The following is a 23,184-nucleotide window of genomic DNA, read 5'->3' as shown; positions in this document are numbered from 1 at the left end:
GTAGGAATCCAAGAACAACACACAAACACCCATGCATACACATAAATACACAATGAACCGTACCTCTATACCAAAATATAAGACATTTTTACAGTTGAATTAAAACTGTATTTCACGTCTTGTATTTTGGTATGGAGGGAGTAGTAGAACAGAACAGAGCCCTTGTGTAGTCACAGGTAAAATTGACTCGCTGGGTATCTCTCTGAAAACAAATTACTGGCTTTATGTGCAAGTGAAGTAAAACCAAATCCATCGGATGGAAATATGTTACAGCTGAAAGAAAATGAAAAAAGGCATCCATTTCCATCAATGTGCGTACCCTGCCTTCAATTAAATTCTTGATTGATGTCGAACATGACCATCAGGTTTTTATTCACGGTGCAATCCACCAATAATACATATATAAATGATTGGCTGAAATAACAATGTGTGTGTCTCTCAGTCTGAAAGCAAAATTTCTCTCTTTCTCCCGAAGTACAGATCAACAGAGATGTTCATCGGTTCAGCCTTGGATGTGCTAACCTCAAAGAATGTGGTTCTGGTGACTGCCCAGTAGAAGAGCACCGTGGCCAGCGCGAGGTAGGCGCCGATGACGACCCCGGTGGCGAATATCTCGTTCAGCTTCCAACTGTACGGGCTCCGCGACGGCGTCACCCGGTCCTTGGATATCGCCATGATCGTCCCTGATCAAAGCATTTCGGTCAGGCTATGTGTTTCAGTATGGTCTGAAACTTGGCACCAAAGTTCAGAGGTGCTACTACATTAATTACCATCGTTGAGTATGGCTATGATGAGCACCATGAATGGCGGAAAGTCGTACTCCCATATCGACACCAGAAGAACAAACCCAACCTGCATCCATTCGAGTCAGAGAGGAAAGAAGATCACTGGAATTTCTACTACCAGGTTAAATTGATTTGCTGCTGCATTCTTACAACTATCCGTATGGTGATGCACACGGCGTAAATCTGCACCGGCAAGGTAGTAGAAATCATCACAAGCAAATCCCAGTAACTGAACTGAATATTTGTAGCGTTGGCAATGGCGTCGAGGACCCAGACTCACCGTGTAGTTCTTCATGCGCTGGAAGATGGCGCAGCTGGTGAGGACGGCGCAGACGATGACGCCGAGGCCGGGCTCCGTCAGCACGATGTCGGTGGCGGCCCGGGCGGCGTCCGTCGCGTCCGACACCGCGATGCCAATGTGGGCCTTCTTCAGCGCCGGCGCGTCGTTCACGCCGTCGCCCATCGTCCCGCACACGTGGCCGTTCGCCTGCAGGAGCCGCACTATCTCATGCTTGTGCTCCGAGGAACCCGTCCGCGCTCTCTACCAGCTCCTCCACCGGCGCCGCCGCCGTCGCCGCCGCGGCGGCTGCCGAACAGCGCTGCCGAAGAGGGCTCTGTGTCGTCCACGGCGATCGGCGCTCTCCTCCGGCGAGGCCTCACTGCAGCCGGCCGCTGCAGCTTCTCTTCGTCTTGTCCGGCCACTACAACCGCGGCGATGAGATCTGCGACGACCGGCGAGGAGAGACGCAGAGGAGGAGGCCGGCAGCTCGTGGAAAAGGAGGGGTCGGAGCAGATGCAGAGGCAGAACGAGGGAGAAGAATCGAGGGAGAGGAGAGGAGAGGAAGCGGCGGCGGCGGTATCGTCGAGAGAATGGTAAAAACGCTTTTATATTATGGGACGGAGGGAGTAGCACTTTTGTACCAGTTCTTGAATTCTTTTTTCTATCATCGTAATCCCATCTTTGTGAGAGTGTAGTTATCTGGGATGCAAAACGACTCTTCTTGCCACTTGTTGTTTTAGCAAAGATCGAGCTGAATGAATGGTTCGCTTGATCGATTATACTCTACATTACATTCCTAGTTGGCGGGAAAGCACTATTACCCCTAAGATGAGACACATGTACCTGCCTGCCTTTGAAAACAATCAAATCAAATCATGTGATTGAATTGAATTGACCCACATGAATAAATCTCTGAATCCCGTGAAGGAATTAACAGAGACCAATGATAAATCCGCTTCCAGTGAGATGAAAAGTTTCTACACAAGGGTCACAGTATATTTATTAGACAAAAAATGAACCAAATTACACTTTGACAACAACCGACAGACCAAAAATGAACGTTAAAAAATAGGGCCGGCATATCACTACAAACTCTAAATAGCAGAGTTTATGCAACAATGCCTACGTATGTATCCTACTATACAGATATACACACAAACTATGGATTGGGACGCCTGCATTCCTAACGTTTCTGGAAGTTCAACACCTTGATGGAGTAAGCAAACACCAAGAAGAAGCCGATGACGTACGCGAAATGCGCGAGCACGACATACCCAAGGAAATCGTGCTTAATGCCCATACCGTCCTCCAAGAATTGCTTCACCACCACGAGGCTCCCACCGGTGACCGACACTGGGCTGGTGTTATCGCCAAACTGCGACCCGATGACGCCATATATGGTCCAGGACACGGGGTTTGCCCAGTAGTACCACCTCCACCAAATTGGTATTAACTGCATGCAACAACAACCAACATCACGACCTCACCTCGGTCAACGAATCCAGTTAGTTAATTGACACGTGACACAGATGGCTCACTTACCGGTCTCATAACGAGGAATCCAGAAAAAAGGTTCCACAGGGGGAGTACAAAGGCTATGATTATGTTTGCGAGCATGGCAGATGAGCTCAACGCCACCAGCATCATGCCAAACAATGTGAAGTAGTTGAAGCAGGAAATTATGAAGAAGAGGAAATAGAAGAACTTTGCAGCTTTCCATTCATATCCAATCATCGAATAGATGATCAACGTGTATTCAATCCCCTGCACGATGTTGTACATCACCTCCACGCATGTCTGCATGAATCAAAAAAAATTGCACAATCTTGAGAATCATACCAACTTTGGAATTTTTGCCCTTTCATCTAGACAAGCTCAATGAATCGAAACAATGAATGAATTTTCAATGAAAATGGGCATGAAGTTAATATCAACAAATTACCTGAGTGAATGCATAGGCTAATGGAGAGTACATCCCTGCCGCCTTTTCACGGTAGAAAACTGTTCGCTCAATTGCCACAACAGGCTGAACTGTGATACAGTTGGCAGACCCAAGGAAAAAGACCGCAGCATAAGTGGCTCCAAGTAGATTGGCTAAATCTTGTTGCGAGTTTCTGCACACAAGAAAGAAAAGCATTAGTGCCTCCACAGAAGCTAATACATAATCATTCAACAATCCCAACTACAGAAAAAGGATAGGACCATACATTTTTGTCCCCTTCTGCCAAAAAACCGTGCCAAATACAAGGGCATAGATCAACGTCATAAGGAAGCGCATGGCGTTGTGAGCTGGATTCTTCCAATAAGATTTGTATTGCTTCCAGAAGTTTGCAACACATTGGTTGTAGAAATTCTGAGAATACTTTGTAGGAAATGAGAGATCCTCGTAACCTGGCGGGGGAACGCTTAATTCCTTAATAAGTTCTTGGTTTTTCCTGCTCATATTTGAGAAATAGGAACTCAATGTTGACATAAGAAATGAAAACAACTGCAATTCTGGCACTCCATTTCAAGATAATGTGTACTTGTTTTAAAGGAATCAACAGCCAATGGATAAAATTAGTGAAAGGCTGCCTCAAGATTCAACAAATGAGGCTACTTACCTATAAAGGTCAGAATTAGCATAAATGTCAGCAAAATTTATGTTCAGGCGAGCCTCGGCTGAAGGGGAGCTAACTTCCAGCATCCATGTTGCAGGATTATATCCTTCTGTGATCTTTTCAACACCTGGAATTGCCTGCAATGCAATGACAACCTTTTCAGTTAGGTCTTTCACTTTTCCAAGTTAAATCTTCAATCACTTTTTCTAAGCCTGTAAAATCTTGCTGCCACACGTCAACATGTAAACTAAGGAAACTAACCTCAAAATATTCAACTATTTTATGAGAGTGGCGACCAAGTTCACCAGCATAAATAACCCGTCCGCCTCTTTTCATAAGCAGAAGCTATAAAAGGAACCAACAGTGAGTTATTTGCATTTCTAAAAGTTGTAAAAATATAATGCATGTGTGTGTGTGTGTAGAGAGAGAGAGACTACCTCATCAAAAGACTCGAATATATCGATGCTGGGTTGATGAATTGTGCAAACCACAGTTCGCCCAGTGTTAACTGTATTTCTCACCGCCCGCATTACAATCGCCGCGGCTCTAGCATCAAGACCAGAAGTTGGCTCATCCATGAATATGATTGAAGGATTTGCTACCAGCTCCACGGCAATTGTCAGTCTCTTTCTTTGTTCAGTGGATAACCCGTCCACTCCAGGAAGACCAACCATAGCATTACGCAACACATCAAGCTCTACAAGAGTCATGACTTCCTCCACAAATATCTGCAAGGGCGAAGATTAGTCCGAAACAATTACTGTTTAAAGTTCAAACATAAAGAACACCGCATCTTTACTTGAATCTGAAACATGGCTGGACTATATATATATATATATACCTTTCTCGTTTTTTCGTCAACATCTGAGGAAAGACGCAGCCAGGCAGAGTAGAGTATGGATTCATAGACAGTAACATTTGGTGAATGGATATCAGTCTGTTCACAATAGCCACTGATGCGGGCAAAAGTTTCTTGTTTTTTAGGGTAACCAGAGAGGGTGATACTTCCTTCAATAGACCCACTAGTTTTCCTTCCTGCCAGGACATCCATTAGAGTGGTTTTCCCAGCTCCACTCACACCAACTAATGCTGTCAGAACACCTGGCCTAAAAGCACCACTGATATCGGAGAGCAACTGGAGACGACTTTCGGCGAATCCTTGTTCTCTCATTTCCTGAAACACAAGTTGAGAAATTTTTTGTTAGACCACATCTGCAGATAATGTTATCATACATGATGAGTTTATGCCCTCCTAAAACGATATGTGTGAGTAGAAAGATAGGTAGGCTTACTGCAGGCATGTCCACGTAATAGTTAACATGGTTGAAAGAAAGTGAAAGAGGCTGGAAAGGCAAGGTGATTTGTGACCGAGTTGGCCGATTTGTGGCTTCATCTGCACAAATTGTTAACTAATTAGCATTATTGTTAACAGCTTCAAGTGGCTTGATAAATAGTACAAAGACTTAAGAACTCACCTATAGGCATTGAAGTGTTTGTCTCATTCTCATTCTCCTCGTCTGAAACTGTATTTGAGCTGCTGCCAACTGGATAAGAACAAATCAGTAAGTACCTTGCTCACTAAGGCATCAAACAATAAGTAAACAAACCAGAAGAAAAGAAAAGAATGCTACTCACAGCTCAAATACGTAAGTGCCAGAAGGTACAATATGTTGAACAGAATAGCGAATCCTACAATGGCTCCGATGGAAACCCAAAATCCCGAGTCTCCAGTAAACAATCCTCTGGATTTAAGAATAGCCTCGCCTACTGTTCGTGCAGCGATAGATGTATCATTGTTTGGCTGTAGTAAAAATGAAAAGGTCCAGCATTAGTTGATATGTCGTCACCTTGACACCACTAGGATATAATGATCCCTTGCCGTCCAGCTTAGAAGAAACTAAAAGAAAAACAGGGTTCTAAGAAAAACTTACGTTGGCCCACCTACTGGAAAGGAATTCATTGACTGATATCGCGTTCTGACTGTACATCATAGGAGATGACCAGTAAGCCCAGATCCACCATGGTTGGATGTCACCTGTTCACGTTAAAAATCAGGATGGAGAAGGTTTACTTTCATCCATGCAAATGAGATTTATCGTGCCAAGCTTTTCATGACAGGGTGCTTACCTCTAGGTATGACAAACCCTCCAAATATAAAAATAATAAGGATCACAAACATCCCCAAGGTATTGGCCACAACCATTGATTTCAAAACAGCACCAAGAAATCGGAATAAACCCATTGCCATTTGGTGAGTAAGGAAGAAAGCTAAAAGCTGACGAAAGAACCTGCAATGAGCACATAGATGAATAATGGACTAACGAAATCAAAGCTTAAATGCAAAAGTTAATATATGGATGTATACCTTCCTGCAGCAGGTGCAAAGCCCATTACGTAGTACGTGAGTATGACCCATACCGAGGACTCCACAAGCGAAACGGGAACTTTCGAGATGATGTTTACCAGTCCAAAGGTCCATGGAGGAAAGAACAAGAAATCTCTCTGTTTGTAGAACGTAGGAAGCATTTTAATAGTAAACTGTAGCTCAGCAAACCCATTGAACAAGACGGTGATTAAACTGAAAGTCAGAGCACCAAAGAATTTGGCGCTGTCAGAAATCTGCCCATATGGCATCTTTGTTCTGAAGAACACAGTCATGGCCACGAGCCCAAGGATGAGCAACTGGGTAACCTTGAAGATGTAGATGAAGGAGTTGCGCTTCATCAACAACAGCTCTCTCGACATCACTGTCTTGAATGACTCCCAGCTGGATTGCCCATACTTACTGGTGGTCAGCGCAGCAGGATGAGTTTGGGACTTGTCGAAAGGAATTTGCAGCTCCTTGAGCATCTGCTGGCCTACGTGGAATGACTTGAATCGTTCGGCAAACTCTGGGACAGACACGTGACGATACTGCTCCTGGTCAAGGTACCAGTACTGTTGCTGGTCTTTCTTGGAAGTGACCTCTTGAAGGAAGTCAGCAACTCCTTTCCTTTCAGGGCACCTAAAACCAGCAGCTTCGAAGAATTCCAAGATGTTGTCGCGTGGCCCATGGTACACTATGTACCCTTCTGATAGCAGAATAATGTCATCAAACAGGTTGTAGGTCTCTGGCGGTGGTTGCAGGAGGGAGATCATCACGGTCTCATTCATCACATGGACCAATTGCCCTATGTATTTCACAATCTGAAATGTGCTAGAGCTGTCCAAACCAGTGGAAATTTCATCCATGAACAAAGCTCTTGCAGGTCCTGTTAACATCTCCCCTGCAATCGACACAAGTAACAAATCACACAAGCGTAATAGGAATTAAGTAAGAAAATCCTTTCAACAATGAATGGAAGGGTTGAATCTAGGTATGCAAGCATACCAGTTGTTACTCGCTTCTTTTGGCCGCCTGAAATTCCTCTGATCATGTCGTCACCAATGGGCATATCGGCACAAATATCAAGCCCAAGCACCTGAGAGCGTGGTTTTTGTGAGACTTAAATGGGCGAAATTTTGCTAGAGAATTGCATGTAATTGACAGTATAGGATAGTCACCTTGAGAGTAAGATCGGTAACAATATTACTCTCCTGTCCTTGCACGGCAGTAGCTTTCATATAAGCATCGATCTCGGGATCTGGCTTTATGCCAGCTTCGCGCTCCCTGGCAGCGAGCTCAGAGAGCATGTCATATCTGGCACCGACGCCTAAGCAGCGCCTGGAGAAATCGAGCGTCTCTCTTACGGTCATCTCTGCATTGTGGAGATCGTACTGGCTAACATACACACTGGTCCTCTCAGGGTAGAACTCCTCAAATGTATGACCACAGTAAGTGATGTTGCCAGATACCTGGGTGTGTTGCAGTATCCATATGATGGTGGTTATTTATTTTTGTACAAGGACAGAATGCATAAGCAGAATAAAAAAAAAGATGAGTTAAAACCTTGAGGCTTTTGTCAAGCTTGCCAGTGAGGGCACGCATAAGTGTGCTCTTTCCTGAGGATGGAGGTCCGAGAAGAAGGGTCATCCTGAAAAGCAACAAGAATGATGAGCGGATTTTATTGCTGATTCGGACTAGATACTGCAAAGTGATTTTGAGTATAGTGCCTTTGTGATAGAGAAACAGTAGCATAGGAAGAGTAATGGCGTGAGGATTAATTATAGCATATACCTTGATGGTTTGATGATGCCATTGACATTTTGGAGTATGTGGATGGTCTTCTTGTTGGAGGAAGCAAGGCGGCCGACAAGACCCTGCAGGCATCAATCATATATATCGTGTTTGTGTAAGCACTAAGCAAATGCAAATCATCATTCTACTACTAGTAGTAATTAAATCCACATCCATCCATGCATGCATGATGCTTATTATAGTAGAGAAGTAGGAGTAGATGAATGAGAACAATTGTGAATGATCGATGATACTGCAGGGCAAGCCATGATAGATAGGTCATAGGAGTATTAATGAAGAAACCGTCAACTCGGGTCGCAAGCTCACAGACATTTGGTGGGACACCTCAAGGACGCCATTGGCTTGGCCACGAGCTCACAGACATTTCGTCGAACACTTCGGGGGCACCACTGGAGAAGGCAGCAATTGGAGTCTTGTTGAGACGAGACTCGGCGCTGCCCTCTGGAGTAGAGTAGAAGCGATGGATGGACGCCAATGCCATGATCGATCTGTGGCTAGACATGCCAGGCCAGGCTAGATTTTGGTCTTCCCTGCCGCCGCCGCCGCCGCCGCCGCCGCGCGGGGAGGGCCAGAGTTGGCCGCCCCTTGTCACCAGGACAGGACGCCGTCGAGGAGTGGGAGATGATGCTGCCGTACCCACCGCCGCCGCCACGAGGGAGTTCTCCATGGTCTCTCTCTCTCTCTGGTAGAGGGGAGGGGAACAGAGAGAGAGGGGGGAAGAAGAAGAAAGCTGACGTGGCAGGTTGAAGCGTGCGAATCTGGGTGACGTGGTAGGATCACTGGCCACGCCAGCAAACATTGCTCTCTCTATTGGTACGAATCTGGTGACGTGGCATGCCATTATGATCACAACCATCCATCGATAGGTTAGGATCCTCTCCTGTAGAGCATCATGTAGTACGGTTACCGCCGTGTGGACCTGGCCTTATGCGTCATCCGCACTACGGCAAGATACAGTACTGCAGAGGATCACAAGTTCGCAACCATCCATTGGTGTCTCAGGAGAACGTATTTAATGCACCAAGACAATTGGTGCTACCAGTGCATCGGATCCCGTTGCACCCTAACAAAATATTTCTTTCTTTCTTTCTTTTTATGAAAAAAGTTTCAAGTTCAAGTCATGAATACATTTAAACAAACTTTTTGAGAACAACAAAATAGAAATTTGAGACTATGAAATCAATCAAACTGAAAAATATACACAATAAATAAAATAAGTACTTATATTCTCAATAGTTTTTTTAGCAGTGGGGTGTGGGGTGCCAGCAAAAAAAAAGGAATTAAAAGTTGAAACCTGGAGGAAGTTTGTGGCCGAGTTCCAGAGCGTGGGCAGCGCCCGGCTGCCGACGAAGGCGTCCACCTGGACGGAGAGCCCCTGGTAGCGGACCTCGATCGCCGGCAGGTCGATGCCCACCCGGTCCACGCGGTCCCTCAGTCTCCTAAGGAAGCGCTCGCTGTCGTCCTGGAAGACGCGCTCCAGCAGCGCCCTGCCGGCCTCGCCGCTGGCCAGGCGGTTGATGTCCACCAAGCCCTCCATCTCCGTATTCTCGTGGCCGTCGACGGCGGCACCGCCATGGACGACGGCGCGGCGCATGCGGTCGTAGGTGGGCAGCTTCTCGAGCGCGGCCCAGCGCAGGTTCTCCTCGTCATCGTGGTGGCCCTGCTGCGAGGCGGCGCGGCCGAAGGGGTCCGCCGCCTGGCTGTGGATGGAGAAGGAGCGGCGGGAGCCCCAGGAGGCCGCGCTGGCACTGCGGCGGCTGCCCCTGCCCGAGGCCAGCTCCATGGCGATGCAGACAGTCTCTCTCTTTCTGTGCCTGTCTGTCTGTCCGTGACCTTTAATTTTCTAGCAGTAGGAAGCAAAGCAAAGCATATATAGGGAAGGGAAGGGAAGGGAGGTCATGCGTGCATGTAAGGCTGCATCTGGATGTTTCCACATGAAATGACAGAAACTTCCAACGACGGCTACGACTAGTCAGCACATGTGCATGTGATGCAGAGAATAGCACTGCTCCCGAACGTAGTATTATTCAGCATTGATCATGAGTTAAGCATGAGTTTGGCAGGTCAAACGACTTATTTCCAGCCATCGGGCACCTAGAAGGAGGCCGGGAACTAAGATAGTATTAAACTATTAATCTGCCTAACGAAACGACCCACGGAGTAGGATTGGATTCATCGATTCTTCTTTCAGAGCCGCCAACATGCAGACGCAGGACTAGTCTTCTATCTTGTCTTCCACGGCAGGGCAGGTCAATCCACGGACCAACCAGAAACATCCCACCTTCTAGTAGTAGTAGCTAGGCGTGCTGCTTGCTTCCAAGGTTCCTTCTAGTTTCCTTCCCTTTCCCCCTTCCTTCTCAGTGCACACGGTTTTTCTCTTCTTTTCTTGTGCGACTATTTTTATATATTCATTAAATATCATGCCAGCCTTAAAGGCCCCGGGACCGGATGGTTTTCCGGCGCCCTTTTATCAAAGAAATTAGGCAGTTTCGAAGGAGAAAGTTGTGGCAGCGGTAAGGTTATTCTTTGCTACCGGAAATATGCCTGCTGAAACAAATTCTACTTCAATTGTTCTGATTCCAAAGTCTGATCAGCCGGAGTCCCTGAAAGACTTTAGACCCATAAGTTTGTGTTCAGTGCTTTACAAAATCGTAGCTAAATGTCTAGTGAATAGATTGCGGCCAATTCTTGGGGATATCATATCGCCGAACCAAAGTGCGTTTGTTCCTGGACGTATGATTACGGATAATGCACTCGTGGCATTTGAATGCTTCCATACTATTGAACATAGTAAGAAGGAGACGGAGACCTTCTGTGCTTACAAGCTAGACCTTTCAAAGGCATATGACAGGGTTGACTGGGATTTTCTCAGAAGTACGATGCAGAGTTTGGGTTTCGCTCAACAGTGGTTAGACTGGATAATGTCTTGTGTCACCTCGGTGAGCTATTCCGTGAAATTCAATGGAACCCTACTTGATTCGTTCACCCCAACCAGAGGTCTTTGCCAAGGTGATCCATTATCTCTGTTCCTTTTTTTATTTGTTGTTGACGGTCTTTCTTCCCCCTGCAACGAGAAGCTCTCCATGGAACTGTTACACCAATCAAGGTCTGTAGAAGGGCGCCTGGTATATCACATTTACTATTCCCTGATGACTCATTGTTGTTTTTCAAAGCTGAGCCTGGCCAAGCAACTAGAGTTAAGCAGGTTTTGGAAATTTATGCAATGGGTACTGGGCAGTTTATCAATCCATAAAAGTGCTCAATCCTTTTTAGCCCGGCATGTCCAGTAGCGGTACAAGATAATATTAAGCAAATTTTACACATATCCCAAGTTACATTTGAGGCAAGATATTTGGGCCTCCCAACTCCAGAAGGTCGCATGAGCAGAGGTAAACTGAAAACTTTGGAAGAGAAACTTGCAAAAGCACTTATGGAGTGGGGCGAGAATCACTTGTCAATGGGTGGAAAGGAAAGTAAGATAAAAGCCATTGCTCAAGCTCTTCCAGTTTACATAATGAGTGTCTTTAAAGTCCCTGCCCGACTGTGTGATGACCTCACTAAAATGATACGTCGGTTCTGGTGGGGTGCTGAAAAAGGGAAATGAAAAACACACTGGATTGGATGGGATATCATGCTGCGTCCCAAGGCGAGAGGTGGTATGGGTTTCAAGGATCTTAGACTATTCAACCAAGCGCTTCTTGCGCGTCAAGCCTGGCGTTTGATCCAATACCCAGACAGTTTATGCGCACAAGTCTTACGAGCCAAGTATTACCCTGAGGGTGTCATTACTGATACCGTGTTTACAGGTAACGGATCAACAACTTGGCAGGCTATTGAGCATGAACTCGAGCTGGTCAAACAAGGGTACATATGGCGAGTAGGGAATGGGGCAAGTATCCGTGTTTGGAGAGAGATCTGGATCCCTAGAGGACCGACCTGTAGGCCGATCACTCTCAAGCGTAGATGCAGACTTAAATAGGTTGCAGATTTTTTTGGTGGCTGATGGGGCATGGAATGTTCCATTACTCAGGCAACATTTTTTTCAGGTTGACGTAGATGAGATTCTGAAAGTCAAGGCCTCGAGAAGAATGAACGATGACTGTATTGCCTGGTACCCGGATAAGCACGGATTTTTCTCAGTCAAGTCGGCTTATAACATGGCTCGTGATAGAGTTATGGATGTGCAGGGTGTAGGTGAATCAAGTGTTCGACCAGATAGGTCAAGACCGGCGTGGAAAATGTTATGGAGTTGTGGCGCTCCTCCAAAGGTGTGTGTGTTTGCATGGAAGGCAGCAAGGGGAGCGTTGGCTACAAAGGAAAATAAACGACGTAGACAATAGGAGCATGATGGGATTTGTACCATATGCGGTCAGGAAACAGAGTGAAATTTTCATGCGCTAGTTCGATGCCCACATGCCCGTAACTTATGGACTGCCATGAGATCGGTATACCTTCCAGCTGATGATCTTCTCAAAGGTACAGAACCAGAATGATTGCTATTGTGTATTCAGCAGCTCAATGAGACACAAAGGATGTTGTTCCTCATGTTATTATGGCTTATATGGCATGTCCGTAATGAACTTACCCATAACAAGCCAATCATCCCGGTTGAGGCCTCGAAGAAATTCCTATGCAGCCATATGGAATTGTTGCTACTGATTAAACAATACCAGGAGGTGGACGTGTTGAAGGGTAAACAGGCTGTTATTTTCTCAGGCCAGGCAAGTCATAAGGGAGCTAGGACGACACCAGTGGAGATTGTAAACTGGATTCCCCCATCATGTGGTGTTGCCAAGCTAAACATCGACGGATCCTTCGTCCAAGCGGACGGAACGGCGGGCGCTAGTATGATACTCAGAGACCACAAAGGTACGGTAATTTATGCAGCTTGCAGGTCGCTCTTGAATTGCTCGGGTGCTCTTGAGGCTGAGCTTGCAGCGTGTGACGAGGGCCTACGACTGGCACTACACTGGACTCAACTACCGCTTCAGGTGGAAACGGATTGCTCCGAAATCATCAAGCTGCTTAACTCTAGTCCTACAGATCGCTCTAGTAACATGTATCAGGTGATTGAGATCGCTGAGATGGCGAAGGAACGACCTGTACATTTCCGAAAAATTTGTAGATCACAAAATAATGCTGCTTATGCTATGGCAGCTCTAGGTCGTAGTCACCAACGCACTGCTTGTTGGTTAGCAAACTCCCCAAAAGGAGATTAGTATTATTATTTCAAACGATTGTAAGGCCCTGGTTGATTAAATGATATGCTTTTCCCCGAAAAAAAATATCATGGCAGCATGAGCCGTTGGGATCCACCGTGCCTCCATGACCTTAAGGCCACGGAAGACGAGGCAGAGCGACGGCTGTGCCGGCGAGATGCGGGGATTGCCTAGTCGTGGCCACAACCACACCACGGCCGACGGGGGTGGATTCAAGGTAGAATGCAGCATTGCGGCATCAAGGACATGGAAATTAGGCTCCCAGCGACCGCATTCCAGCCTAGCCCTACAACGGCAGCGACAGCAAGGGCGGGCCTAGGCACGCGGTACCAAATCCGACACTGCCTTTTCGCTTTCCACTTCCACAACTCCTCTTTTCCCATATCGTACTTGACCCACACAATTGGGTGAAGGGATCCGACCCAAATTTGAACATGAGGGTGAGCTCCTCCGGCTGTACGTACCATTGATGAGGAAGTGTGGGATGGATTGACAATGGGTGAGAGGGAAAAGGGAGGCGCTAGAGAGGTATAAGCGTGAGAGGGGAGGGTGTCAACCTTTTATAGGCTGCCACAGGCACCATTACGAGGCAATTGGTGAGGCGGTTGACGGCGGACATTAAGGGGCTCATCTCCCAGATGCTCACGCGGCTACGCCTAGCCTTCTCACATAAAAGCAAGGAGACGATGGCACGTGGCAGCCATTTGACGGGCCACCACCGGATTGAGGGGGCGGTCCTCGGATTAATGGTCGGATGTCGTAGCATTGCTTGTGAGGGGTCGGGCTGCTTCTACAGGAAATATGAGCATTTTACCATATAATTTAATCCACAGAAATACTAGATAAAACTGCAAAGATGAAACAAGTCATGCAATCTAACAGAGAGAAGGCAAATAGCATCTGAAGATGTGAGGTAGAACAAAACATATCTAGAACAGATACTAGAAAAAGAAACTGTAGGAGGATCTCAAACAGAAAGAACATGAACACGTACTGAGCTGCGGCAGTAGCATTGGCGTTGGTGTTGACGTTGTCGCCCATGTCGTCGAAGAGGTTGTCGACGGCGGGAAAGAAGTCATCGTTGGGGAAGTGGTCGTCAGCGCCCTGGCGTCCATGGCGTTCGTGATGAAGAGGCCAGTAGTCGCGCAGAGCGCTCCTCAAAAACCTTATCACCCTTCTCACATACAGAACTCAAAAAGGTGCGGTTAGGCAGCCTACTGTCCCGACCTGCGGTGCATGCCACAAGCCGGGATGGGGGAGATCGTAGCAATAGCTTAGTGCTTAGGGATTCAGTGGCGTGAAGCAAGTGATGTCTGGTGTGTCTCTCTGAAGAGGAGCGACCTCTTTTTGATTGGAATAGGAGGAGGAGGAGGTGAACTGGCAGCAATAAAAGACGAAATGAAAAGATAGGAGATAAAACGAACATCCAGCAGCCGAAGGATGCAGTGTTTGTATTCAATCTCCATTACAGCAAAAACATTTCAGCTCTGATGGGTTCACCTACTATGGGTAGGGTCAAGAAGTAGACATCTTGGATTAACCTAGTGGGGCATCCCGGTGCAGAGCAACCGGTTTACCTTGTGTTGCCAGCTCAGAGATCAAGTTTTTTGCCGACACATACCAACTTGAAACAAAAACAACCACTTTATTAATATCCTATAGGTACAAAGGTTCGGTGGTTACATAAGATAGCGAGGCCAAGCGGCACATTCAATGCGGCTACACTTTGCACATTATATTGAAGACATCTCAAGAGCCTTGATACTAGCTGAAGAAACTACTCGGACGACGTGATAGTGGAATTCCATCCCAAAGGGACACTATTGTGACACGACCTAGATTGCGAAGTACGGATCAGCATCAACTCCATGCACGGCTTCTCCTGCATCTAGCATGACATGCCAAGTGAATACTTTGAATGTACTCGCAAGCTCACAACAACCAAAGCAACCATGACAAATAATAGCATGGCATTTATAGGTTAAAGACATGATATGAACATGATGCTACTATCACTAGAATGAGGGGGACTCGATGTTTAAGGTCTCATGGACCAACTTACTCATGTTAGTGCTTATCACATAACCACCTTGGAGGATTGATCTTTGTCACAACCATGATCATCACATGACCACATAAAGATCAATCAACTTCTCATGTGAGGCCATGGTTCTTTAGTATGCACCATTTTATTATTACTGTTGACCCATAGTGCAACCTGCTACGAAGTGTGTCCATATTCGAGTATGTGGCTATTCAAATAGATTTTTACGCTCTGTAAAGGTAGCGCACTGTACCCACACCATGGAACTCCTAACCTCGTACTTTAGTACATATTCCCATTTGGGTGGACCAGCGATGTTGCAACAAAACCAATCTATTGCATGACACTCTCCTGGCCACTCCGACATACACCCGCCTGGGTCATGCCATGGGTGTCCCTGATGTCACTGCGTGACAACCTGCCACCGCCATGGCCAAACGAAATTGTCCCAAACGGGGGCCTTGGTACCACTAAAACTTGGGCTCACAAGGTTATAGCCGCCTATTGGGCCAGGCTAGAACACACATATAACCTTTCATCATTGGAGGTACCAGCAAGAGGCATGACAATAGACCAAATTAGGGCCTCCCCATTCAGGCAAATCTGCACTAGTGAGCTCGATTTGGTGGCACTATGACTCGATCAACAGGTTTGTTCAAGTTCAATTATTAGCAAGTTTAACTTGAATGATGATGATCGGAGCCATATCAAAATAACTTGATGGAATGCATATGAGAGCATAATATCAATCCTAGCATGTATGGGTAATACAAAGATTTAACATATTAATCTTAGCATTAACAATGAATGCATTTGTCTACTAGATGCAAATGAGCATGGCATAGTGATGAACATGGATTCACAAAGCATTTGCAAAAAGGATTAATGACTAACTATTATTCAAATATTCAAGTAGCAACCCTGGCAATTGCCATGCCATCATGCAAGTGCATAATGTGGCTTGCCTTAGTCTAGAGGAGTGTCACAAACTCACAATACTCCTCGTCTTCTTCCACAAAGTTATTTTCTTTTGAAGATAATGTAAATAACAAAAAGCAAATGCCACATAAAGAATTTCTGCTGCCAGAAATTCTAGACAACAAGGAAAAATCTAAAGTTTTACCTGCAACGCGCGCGCGCATGATTCTTGAGGATTGCAACGCTGGCGTACCAGGTGCTCACCTCGCGCGGATAAGAGAGCTTGGCGTTGTAGCCGTCGAAGATCTCCTGCAGCGCCTGGTCCCATTCGAGGCCAAATGCCATGGCGCGATGGAGGTTTTCTTTGGTTTCTTGTGGGAGGGACGTAGTTGGATGAAGAGGAGTGATGGAGAGGCTGTGGAGTGGTGGTTATCTGTGCAAATGATGAATGTGAAAGAATGCACTGTGTGTGTGGATACTTAGTTTTCTAGAGAAACCGAACAGGCATAGTCAATCTATAGAACTGCCGCTTCATTTTCTTTATAACAATCGAACGAGCAGAGCCCGACCAAGCAGGCCAGTATAAATAGAAATGATCGAATACGCCCAGCCCAGCCCAGTAAACAGAAACGTACTAACACGCCGGCCCAACCCTGCAGCCAGCTTTGTTCGAGCGCAAAAAATGGCCGTTAGCAGCACACCATCATCGTGGTCGGCCCACACGTGATCGACCACGTCAAAACAAGCTTAGAAAATGGTTTAGTGTTTTTTCCCACTGTCAAGTTTTTGATGCGGCACAAAATGTCACATTTTCTAAAATAATGATTTCCGTAAATTGTAGCACGAAAGTGGTAGTTTTGTGCATTTTACTCTCCGAACATGCACCTCTATCATGCCATACCATTCCATTCCCAAGAAGCGCCCCGCATTCTTTAGTAGATATGAGCAGCCTTATCAACGACAGCGCCTGTTCAACTCCTCTCCAGCTTCCCCTCTTATGTTACCCTACTCTCTCTTGCACACATGACTTCTTTGTACATGTAACCGATTTTGAGGGCATCTCAAAGGCGGACCCACAAACCGCCCGCATCCGTCCGGACCATGCTGTCCTAACCGAGGAAGCCATACAACGCAATCCTTATCGGTCCGCGGCATGGTCCGGACACGATTTCTCTCATAAATTAGAGACAAAAATGGGGGAGGTTTGCCGGAGTCCGGACACCCGAAACGTCTCTTTCCGGCACCCTCCGGCCACCCAATCCCCTTCCGGTCTTATTTCCTTCAACTCCGCCCCTTCTACCCCTTCCTTTGCATCGGCACTCTCCACCTCCGCGGCCGCTGGTGTACATCTCCGGCCGCCACAGAAGCATTGCCGGACGTCCGCAACCAGCACGGACGTGCCTGCTCTCCTTTACGACCGAGCTTTCCACCATGGAGCCGTTTGTAGCCAGGTACACCCTGCCGCTTGTCGACGACCTCCATGGCGGACACCACGCCCGGTAGGTGTTCGTGAAATGCTATTGAGGTTATTTTGAAATGTCATGTCTTTTTTCAGAATATGAAGGATGGTCAGCTACTCGACCAGGGAGGATCAGTTGTTGTGCGATGCGGGGCTGGCCGTATCCGCAGATTTCGTAGGCAGGAGTAGAGGGGAGCACCTTCTGGGAGCAAGTGCATGAAAAATTTCATGCACGAAAGCACATTGCACCCTACGATATGTACATCATTAATGCACACAACACGAGGTCGTTGTCGTATCGTTGACATGCTATTCAGATCAGGGTCGGCAAGTTTTGCGACGTGGTTGATCAGCTCGAGATAAGGTGGCCATTGGACGCACTAGAGGATGAGATAGTACGTTTTTTCCTCTTCTCAACTTGTTGATTGATTCACGAAGTCAATGTTGGTCTACATGTTATATGTAGCCCAAACGCGCCGTCGTGTTGTATCATAGGAGAGAGGGACAACCATTTATGTGCACATATTGTTGGATGAATCTGAAGGGGGAGTATGTCAGACAACATGATCCGTTCATGAAAGACTTGTTGGACATCCAGGATCTAGTCGAATTTGAGACCTTATTGTACTAGACTTAGTTTGTATGGTATGTATGAATGATTTGTGCTATTTTCTATTAGAACTTTGATGAATATCGGCCCGTTTGCATGAATTCGTCTGGTTTGTTAAAATACGGGTTGAAATGTTCGTGGACAGATGTGGAAGGAAATTTGTAGGTTGCCGATTACTTTCCAACCAGACGCGTGAGTATACAAGCAACCCGTGATCAACTCATGAACAGAAGACAACACGGCCGTAGCAAGCTAGCTAGCTAGCTGTTTGATCGATCCCCTTCAAGCTAGCACGTAACGCTAGCACTTGTCCAAGACACGCACGTACGCGCCTGGATGCAGATCGATTGATCTCGCCATCGGCGAAACACAAGCACGCCGGGCACCGGATAGGATGGCCACGGGAGGTTCCCGTTATTTTCTATATTTTTTTTGAGCATTTTCCGTTATTTTCTATTGATTGATTGGCACTTATCATCTGGGTTGATTTTTCGGTAATTACAGCCATCGGGTATAGCTATATTTATGCTGGTAGAAAGCTAGCGGTCCTAAGCCTATCGTCGTGTCTGGGAAGGATACATTGAAAGATGATTGCAACGTATCCCTCCCGGACACGACGACGTGGATATTCCCAACAATCAGTGAGTCGTTTGTGAATCAGAGAAAAACAAGTTGCCGAGCATCTCGGCACGCCAAACTGTCAGCAGTTATAGAATCCAAAGAAGCTCAGACACTTATTTTTTTTCGGGTGAAAGAAGCTGAGACACTTGAAAAGCATGCTATTTGGGTTGGAGGAGATATTGCACGAGAGCATATACATTGGACGAAGTATGATATTGTAACTGGGGTTAAGGATGTCCATTCAGCATCTCCTGACGGTGGGTGGAATGAGGTAAGAGTGAATACTCCCGCTGAAATAAGGTGGATGATCGATTCGGGACTCCTGGCACGCATGTGCAATACAAGTCACTTGCCTTATGTTTCAAAATGTTGGAAGGGAAAACATCCACAGTACTAAGAGCTTCCTAAGAGCTTCCTAACACCTCCGTTAAACTCCCGGCCCAGTCCTACATGCTTGATGACTAGGCAAATACTGCACTGCACGCCAATGATGCTTAATAAGGCTACGAACTACGTGCAATCCACTGCTGGGAACACATTTTGTCAGCAAAATAAAGCTACGAGCAATCGCTAGTATTACCACAAAGAATAAAGCATGGCCCAGTTTAAATCGATGTAATAGCGTAATCGCAGTAACCAGATACCAAGTCGATTACTAGTTACAGAGAAGCTCTATCCCATGATGCCTACTTTATCACTAATGCCTAGATTAGTAACAATAGTCTCTGCAACTATAGCAATTGTAGCCATATGAAATTGTGTGTGACAGAAGCAGAGCAGATCACCTTGTTGGGGATACAAGAGCAATCTCTGCAAAAAAAAAAGCGAGATTATTCAACTCCTGACACAACAAGTTTGAGAAGCGATGCAACTCTGTTTGAAGATCAGCCGTCCTTGGGCACCTCTGAATTCAGCCTAGTCCGCGCTAGGGTTCCTCCGCTGCCAACGGCCTCCCTCGCCCCTACCGCCGCGCCGGCCACCGGCGCGCGCGTCCCTAGGCCCGTGCATCCCCCGGCCCGCCTCCCTCTCCCCCTTCCCTGCGCCCCCGTCGCCCCCCTCCCGAGGCGGCGGAGCGCTCCTGCCCTCCTACCCGTCTCGACCCCCTCCTCTCCTTCTACCTCCACTGCCGCCGGCAGCGGCCTCCGGCATGCCCGGGTGGCACCGGCGGCGGCGGATGTTCCTTCCCCGCACGCTTGGAGGGGAGTCGTGGCTCCCTCCTGCCCGGCGGCGAAGCTCTGCAGGCCTCGGGTGCTCTCGATGCGGCGGCGTGGACGTTGGCTGCGGGGCGGCGCGGTGGGCAGCTGGCCGGCGGCGCCCGCTCGGCCTAGATATGGGCCCTTTCGGGTCCCATCTGGGCTGGGGTGGTCCTGTGGGTCGGGGCGCGACGGCGCTGCTCCCTGGTGGTGAGGCTTGGCTGCCGTGATTGCGGTGGTGATGGCTCCGGCGGCCGGCGTGCTGTAGCGTGGTTGCAGGGACTGTCCGGACCCGTTGGGGTCCGGCCAGGCCAGTGGCAGCCTGGCAGGTCCCTGTTGCTATGTCTGGTCCGCTCCGCGCGGCGGTGGAGGTGGTTCCCTCCTGTCGGCTGCGTTGCGGTTATCATTGAGTCCGGTGTCTCCTCGTCCTACCTCCAGGTCTCGTGTTGGTGGCTTCAGTGAGACGGTGAAGATGGTGTGGTGTCCGTGGTGGCACAGGCTGGTGGGCGGCATGTTAGGCGACACGCTTCCGATTGTTTGGGGTGGCGGTGATAGTTTCAGGGTGGGAGAAATCTCTGCTGGCTCATTCGCCACCGGCACGGCTGCGCCCGTGGGCCCTCCTAAGGGGCATCAGTGATACCCCTTCCCCATTGCCATCCATGTACCGGGGGAAACCCTAGGACTTATCCGAGCAGCAGCGGCGACGTTGTCGCATCCTTCATGAAGGTGTTGCTTAGTACGTGAGGCTTCAGAGTGCTCGGCGGGTGGTGGTACTTCTCCGGAGGGTGCAGCGGGTGTCGGCCATCCCAAAAGAAGGGGAATTCAAATGAAAACGCAGTGGAAAGCGTTATTGGATAGGTTATTCAAGGTCTGCTGATAGGGTATGATCGAGCATTGCTAAGTTCTAAAAATTGGTCGAGACCGCCCGCTATGAGAGAGGGCGAGGCGGAGACTAGGCCGCCTGAGGCAGCCGGAATCCCACCGGCGTTGCCTCGATCCTTACCAGATGGAAGCGTAGGGGAGTTGCATCTGGCGCATCCGCGATCCCCCGGCATCCTAGAGGCGGGGACTTTGAAAGAAAAGGAGGATTGACGAGATCCGACGGCGCGCGGGAAGATCGGCCGCACGACACGATTGGTCTAGGACAGGGAAGATGGGTACAATGGCAGGTGATCTTCTCTGACGAGACGGATCCGGGTGTTTGGATCGACGTACGGCTTTGATTCACATCGCACTCGCGATGGCTGGTTCTTCTCGATCTGGAGAACGATATCCTCGTCGACGACTATCTACCGGAAGGCGACACGATTGAGGTAGGTTTGAATTTCAAACTTGATGCTTTTGACATCGTTGTTGGCGAGCGTGTGCAGCTGGATTTGCGAACGAACACACCGGTGGTGATTGATCTGACGAAACCAGCGATACATGCACGACCGGCTGGACGTTCAAAAATTTCAAATCACATGTTGGCGACTAGAGGCGGGCCGCCTCTCCTCTCCGGCGATGGCCGGCAAGTTGGAGGTAGGTTCTGGGCATTGGCGGACGCCGAGGAGGAGGATGCGGACGGGGATGCGGACGGCGATCAGCCATCGCCGCCGACGCCAACTCCCTCCGACCACGTTAATGACTGGTTCAGTGCCGGTTATTCGGAAGAGGAGGTAGCATCATCCATCCGCGGAGTCTTGCCCCTTCATGATCCGGCAAGGAACGGGCTTCTCGAGGGCGACGAACGGGAGATGGTTCGACGCATAGTTCATCGGAGATTGTCGACGGCGGCGATCAAACCTTGGAAGGGTCCTTTGCCGAAGGTTAGTCTCCCTGATCTCACTGTTTTCGATCTTATTAGGCCGGAGTCTTGGGTCGTGGTTAATCGCAAGAAAAAAAGTCGCTGGAATCCGGCCAGATCAGCGCCGGCGGTGCGTGCGGCCGTCTTGCCGGTTCCTCCAGGTCTCGGGATCGCTGCATCCCGTAAACAGCGTTTGAACTCGATCTTAGGCCGTGAGGGGCCGAGTGAGTGCGAGCTTGGGCTGAGTTCGGTTGGGCTGGAGTTAGCTAGGTATGAGGCCCATGCTAACCCGGTGCCAAATCAGCAGGAGCTGGGTGGCGATCTGGGCATCGCGGCTGGGCTGGTCGGGCTAGTCTCACCTGGGTATGTGGGCCAGGTGGAGCCGGTTTTGACTGTGGCTGTGGACGACGGGGCGTTGGGTCCATCCTTTCGTCGTCCCTTGACTCCGCCAGCTACGGTTCTGCGTCGACGTAGCCAGAACCTGCGTACGGCAGGGAGTGGGAGAGCGCGGCGCATTCCGCCGCTCGGGCTGATGACGGGTCGCGGGGGTGTTCCGCCGCCAGGGAAGAACGCTGGGGCCGACCGGGTCCAATCCGCGACGCCGCAGGGGCCCGGTGCTGGCCGTGGTGCCGTGCCGTCGCCAGCCTCCGAGGTTGGGATTGGCCAGGGGCTGCCACCTGGTCCCAACCTTCCTGCTGGCAGACGGGTACCTGCGAGTGGCTCGGCTATGGGCCGGAGTGGAGGGGGCACCGGACCCAGACCACCGATCCCGGTCCCTGCAGGGTCGCGGCCCCGGCGCCGGCTGCGGCTGGGGTGGCCATGGCTGGCCGTGGCGGTCAGGTTCCTCGGCCGCCCACCCCGGTTCCTGTGGGTCTCCGGCCTCCCGCGCCGGGGGCTGTTGGCCGTGGCGGTGCGGCGCCGAGGACACCTGCAGCCCGGCTATCAATCGGGCAGATACCTAGGCCGGCTCTGCCGCCTCACGTCATTGCGAAGCCACCACCGAATAGGGTCGGGCTGGTGCAAACGCAACAACCTCCGCCACCTCAAGCTTCTGCCGCGCCCAAGGGACAATGGGGTGATGATGGTATCGATACATATGGCGCTGGTAAACACCGTGGATCCTCGTCCGCGGGCGGTGGTCGGGGCTACGCTTGGCAGAGCGATGGCACGATCGAGCGACCGTTCTTGGGGCCCCCAGGAGGCTTTGTTGAGGGGGCATCTGGCCCGGGGCACCAACAGCGTGGTGGATATCATGGCCATCGAGGTGGCCAACGGGGCCGGGGTGGTCGATACCGTCCATGACGGCCACCGCCGCCTGCTACTGACCAGATGGTGGTTGACAAGGTCGTTGAGGAGCCGGTTCTGTCTGGGCACGCTATGGAGGTGGTTTCGGCGCTCGCCTCGGCTGAAATTCCTGGAAAGGAGTCCGGGTCGACAGAGATAGAGGAGGGGTCTGACAAGACTGAGTCTGAGAGGGCGGCCAAGTGGGCGC

General features: G+C 49.0%; 1 protein-coding gene and 1 pseudogene across 2 annotated transcripts; both read right to left on the bottom strand.

Moving 5' to 3' along the window:
• Window positions 1–220: 220 nt before the first annotated feature.
• Window positions 221–2,246, bottom strand: LOC123101132 (plasma membrane ATPase 2-like; annotated as a pseudogene).
• Window positions 2,028–9,852, bottom strand: LOC100286396 (ABC transporter G family member 48). Of its 2 annotated transcripts, none has more exons than XM_044523273.1 (19): window positions 9,137–9,852; window positions 7,822–7,904; window positions 7,594–7,678; window positions 7,209–7,499; window positions 7,036–7,126; window positions 6,031–6,931; window positions 5,793–5,953; window positions 5,597–5,700; window positions 5,301–5,466; window positions 5,141–5,209; window positions 4,958–5,058; window positions 4,507–4,839; window positions 4,103–4,393; window positions 3,927–4,010; window positions 3,669–3,802; window positions 3,273–3,500; window positions 3,008–3,179; window positions 2,608–2,862; window positions 2,028–2,518 (listed from the first exon to the last, which is right to left on the bottom strand). In XM_044523273.1, the coding sequence occupies exons 1-19, from the start codon at window positions 9,623–9,625 to the stop codon at window positions 2,249–2,251; spliced, it is 4,308 nt and encodes a 1,435-aa protein (XP_044379208.1). In that variant the 5' UTR covers window positions 9,626–9,852; the 3' UTR covers window positions 2,028–2,248. The 2 variants fall into 2 exon arrangements, with proteins under 2 accessions (XP_044379208.1, XP_044379209.1); XM_044523274.1 differs by lacking the exon at window positions 9,137–9,852 and adding an exon at window positions 8,153–8,848.
• Window positions 9,853–23,184: the final 13,332 nt, after the last annotated feature.

This window comes from Triticum aestivum, chromosome 5A (assembly GCF_018294505.1).
Source record: "Triticum aestivum cultivar Chinese Spring chromosome 5A, IWGSC CS RefSeq v2.1, whole genome shotgun sequence".
Taxonomy (NCBI): Eukaryota; Viridiplantae; Streptophyta; class Magnoliopsida; order Poales; family Poaceae; genus Triticum; species Triticum aestivum.
Note: the sequence above shows the minus strand (reverse complement) of the source record. Positions and strands in the feature narration are given on the sequence as shown.